A 3,171-nucleotide genomic window follows, 5' to 3' on the forward strand; every position below is an offset into this window, starting at 1 on the left:
TGTGATGTCACCACGTCGTCAGTACCTGATTGGTCACCCCACAGCTGAGCGTCTTTATTAGAACACACACACACACACACACACAAGGTACAGGTCCTATTGGTTATTACACACAGAACCATAAGCACATGCTACCACATAAATTTCTTTCACACTCCCAAAAAACTCCAGAGAAACTCTCAAAAGACTCCAGAAGTTTTCGAGGGTGAGCTGCATGTGTCAGCCACATTTTTCACTCTGACTTTACCCGGCTCACTAGTATTGTCTCTGCAGAAAGTGAGAGTGAGAACGCAGCAGGGTATAATCAGGAGAATTCCGATCGAGTGAGTGGGGAGGGGGTGGTGACTTTTATTCCCTGTGATCGGAGCACGAGCACAGACTGTAAGAGGCACAAAATGTATTTTGAGCTTCACACTATTTCACTGCTTGAACCTCAGCTGACTGGGATGCAAACCCTGAGAAGAAGATGAGAGGTCTGAAAGAGGAGGGGGCCTAGATACCTGCCCTCATCAGACTCCTCAGGGCTCACCAGCTCGGTCCCTCACAGGCTGGATTGTTGGCAGAGCAAAGGTCTTGTTTGGCTGATGGAATCTGGTAAATCAGACGCCCAAAAGTCCGCCCCTTTTATGACTTGTTATACAACAGGAGAGAGACGATAAGATTAACCTTTGGACTACTGTTGAGAAAAGACGGCAGCAGTGCACTGATACCAGACAACTAACACCTACAAAGTTTGAGGGAAATAAGTAATCTGCAGAGATCTGTTCAGAGGAGAGAGGTTTTTACGTTCTGTCGAGATCGTTTTTTTCTGCGTTTTAAAGTGAAGATGGCTTCCATGCCAGAGGAGGACCTCACCTGTTCGATCTGCTACGACATTTTCACAGATCCTGTTGTTCTGACGTGCAGCCACAGCTTCTGTAAACCTTGTCTGCAGGACTGGTGGAGAGGGAGCGATCTACAGGAGTGTCCGGTTTGTAAGAGAAGATCATCGAGAAGTGATCCGCCTCGTAACCTGGCTTTGAAAAACCTGTGTGAGACCTTTGACATGACGAGGCACCAGAGAGCAGACTCCGAGGATCTCTGCAGTCTGCACTCTGAGAAACTCAAACTCTTCTGTCTGGACCATCAGCAGCCCGTGTGTGTCATCTGTTTGCATTCAGAAACACACACTGGACACAGATTCAAACCTGTCGATGAAGCTGCAAAAGCACACAAAGGGAAGATTCAGGAATATATGAGGCCTTTACAGGATAAACTGGAGATTTTTGAACAAGTTAAAGATAATTGTGAACAAACAGGAGAACACATTAAAGTCCAGGCCAGACGCTTAAAGTGGCAGATTAAGGAGCATTTTAAGAAAATTCACCAGTTTCTACAAGAGGAAGAGGACGTCAGGATCATTTCTCTGATGCTAGAAAAGGAGCTGAAGAGTCAGCGAGTTAAGATGAAGATCGAGGCTCTGAACAGAGAGATAGCAGCTCTGTCAGACACAATCAGAGTCACAGAAGACGAGCTGAGAGCTGATGACGTCTCATTCCTGAAAAACTACAAGGCTGCAGTGAACAGAGTCCAGCAGCGCACCCTGCTGGAGGATCCACAGCAGGTCTCAGGAGCTCTGATCGACGAGGCCAAACACCTGGGCAACCTGAGCTTCAACATCTGGAACAAGATGAAAGAGTTTGTCTCCTACACTCCTGTGATTCTGGATCCAAACACTGCTCATCCAGAACTCCTCCTGTCTAAAGATCTGACCGGTGTGAAACGTGCAGACGAACGAAAACGTCCAAACAACCCAGAGAGATTTGAATGCCTACCCATCGTCCTGGGCTCTCAAGCCTTTGAGTCCGGGACTCACAGCTGGAGTGTCGAGGTTGGGGACAGTAGAAGCTGGTCCCTGGGAGTAGCAGCAAAGTCTGTCGAGAGGAAAAGCAAAATGAAGTCTAAACGATGGGCAATAGAATTCTATTATGGTGACTGTCAAGCCATCTCCCCGTCAGCCCGACCAATTGTTCTCTCAGTGAAGAAGAAGCTTCATCAGATCAGAGTGGACCTGGACTGTAACAGAGGAGAACTGTCCTTCACTGATCTCAGAACTGACACACACATACACACCTTCACACACACCTGCACTGAGAAGATGTTTCCATACATTGGCAACGGAGGTGAATGCCCAATCGAGATTTTACCAAACGTGGATACTGATGATGATGATGAGGAGGATGAAGACTGTGATTATGACGATGACGACATTGATGAGGAGGAAGATGATGATTAGGGAGTGCTCAAGGGGTGTTTGTCAGATTTGGTTTTATTTGTGATGTCTGTGATTGAATGTCTGATGAGCCACTGATGCACATCGTTTGGATGAAGGACATAAAACATGTCTGACACACGGAGTCTCTACAGCATGACGTCATCGAGACTTTTCCTTTGCTTCCTCATCCTTATGATGTCACCACATCGTCATTACCGGATTGGTCATCCCACACTTGAGTGTCTTTGAGAACACACAAATACACACACAAGTGAGAAATGTCATTGATCTATATTTAGCTGTTTACCTCAGAATGATAAATCACTTTCAGGTACAGAGAGAGGTGTGTGTGTGAACCGGATTAAAGAGGATTCCACTAGTTTCTCTTTGGCTCGTCCTCTTTGCTCACAGATAAACATTCAAAACTACATTTTAAAACAATACGTAGCCTCGTCTGTAAGGTCTTGGGTTGGGAACAGGGGGGTCACTGGGTCAAGTCCCTGATGCAGAAGTATGAAAGTTCGTCTCGTTGCTGGAGCAGTGTCAGGTCACTTCCTGAGTACTGCCGAGGCGTCCTAACAGCTCTGACGTCTCTCCACTAACGCATGTCCACACGTCCTGTTTGTGCATGTGTGTGTGTGATTCAGGCCGACGTGTGTGAGGAGCATGTCTCTTAATAACAGTGTAAAAACCAGAATTTGCACACAGGGATTAATAAAGTATGTAGCCTACAATTAAATAATAATCAATACTGTGTGATGGGGCTGCATGGTGGTGCAGTGGTTAGTGCTGTTGCCTCACAGCGAGGAGGTTCCTGGTTTGAATCCCCGTCTGACAGGAGCCTCTCTGTGTGGAGTTTGCATGTTCTCCCCGTGCATGTGTGGGTTCTCTCCGGGTACTCCGGCTTCCTCCCACAG

General features: G+C 46.9%; 1 protein-coding gene across 1 annotated transcript; it reads left to right on the plus strand.

Moving 5' to 3' along the window:
• The first annotated feature begins 649 nt into the window (after positions 1-649).
• On the plus strand, positions 650-2,590 carry LOC132977001 (E3 ubiquitin-protein ligase TRIM35-like). The gene has a single exon (XM_061041331.1). It carries the CDS (start codon positions 827-829, stop codon positions 2,273-2,275), a length of 1,449 nt encoding a protein of 482 aa, XP_060897314.1. The 5' UTR covers positions 650-826; the 3' UTR covers positions 2,276-2,590.
• Positions 2,591-3,171: the final 581 nt, after the last annotated feature.

This window comes from Labrus mixtus, chromosome 7 (assembly GCF_963584025.1).
Source record: "Labrus mixtus chromosome 7, fLabMix1.1, whole genome shotgun sequence".
NCBI lineage: Eukaryota > Metazoa > Chordata > Actinopteri > Labriformes > Labridae > Labrus > Labrus mixtus.

What these genes read in the sequence shown, in the direction of transcription:
- LOC132977001 (XM_061041331.1), top strand. Translation starts at nt 827, where the DNA reads ATGGCTTCCATGCCAGAGGAGGACCTCACCTGTTCGATCTGCTACGAC.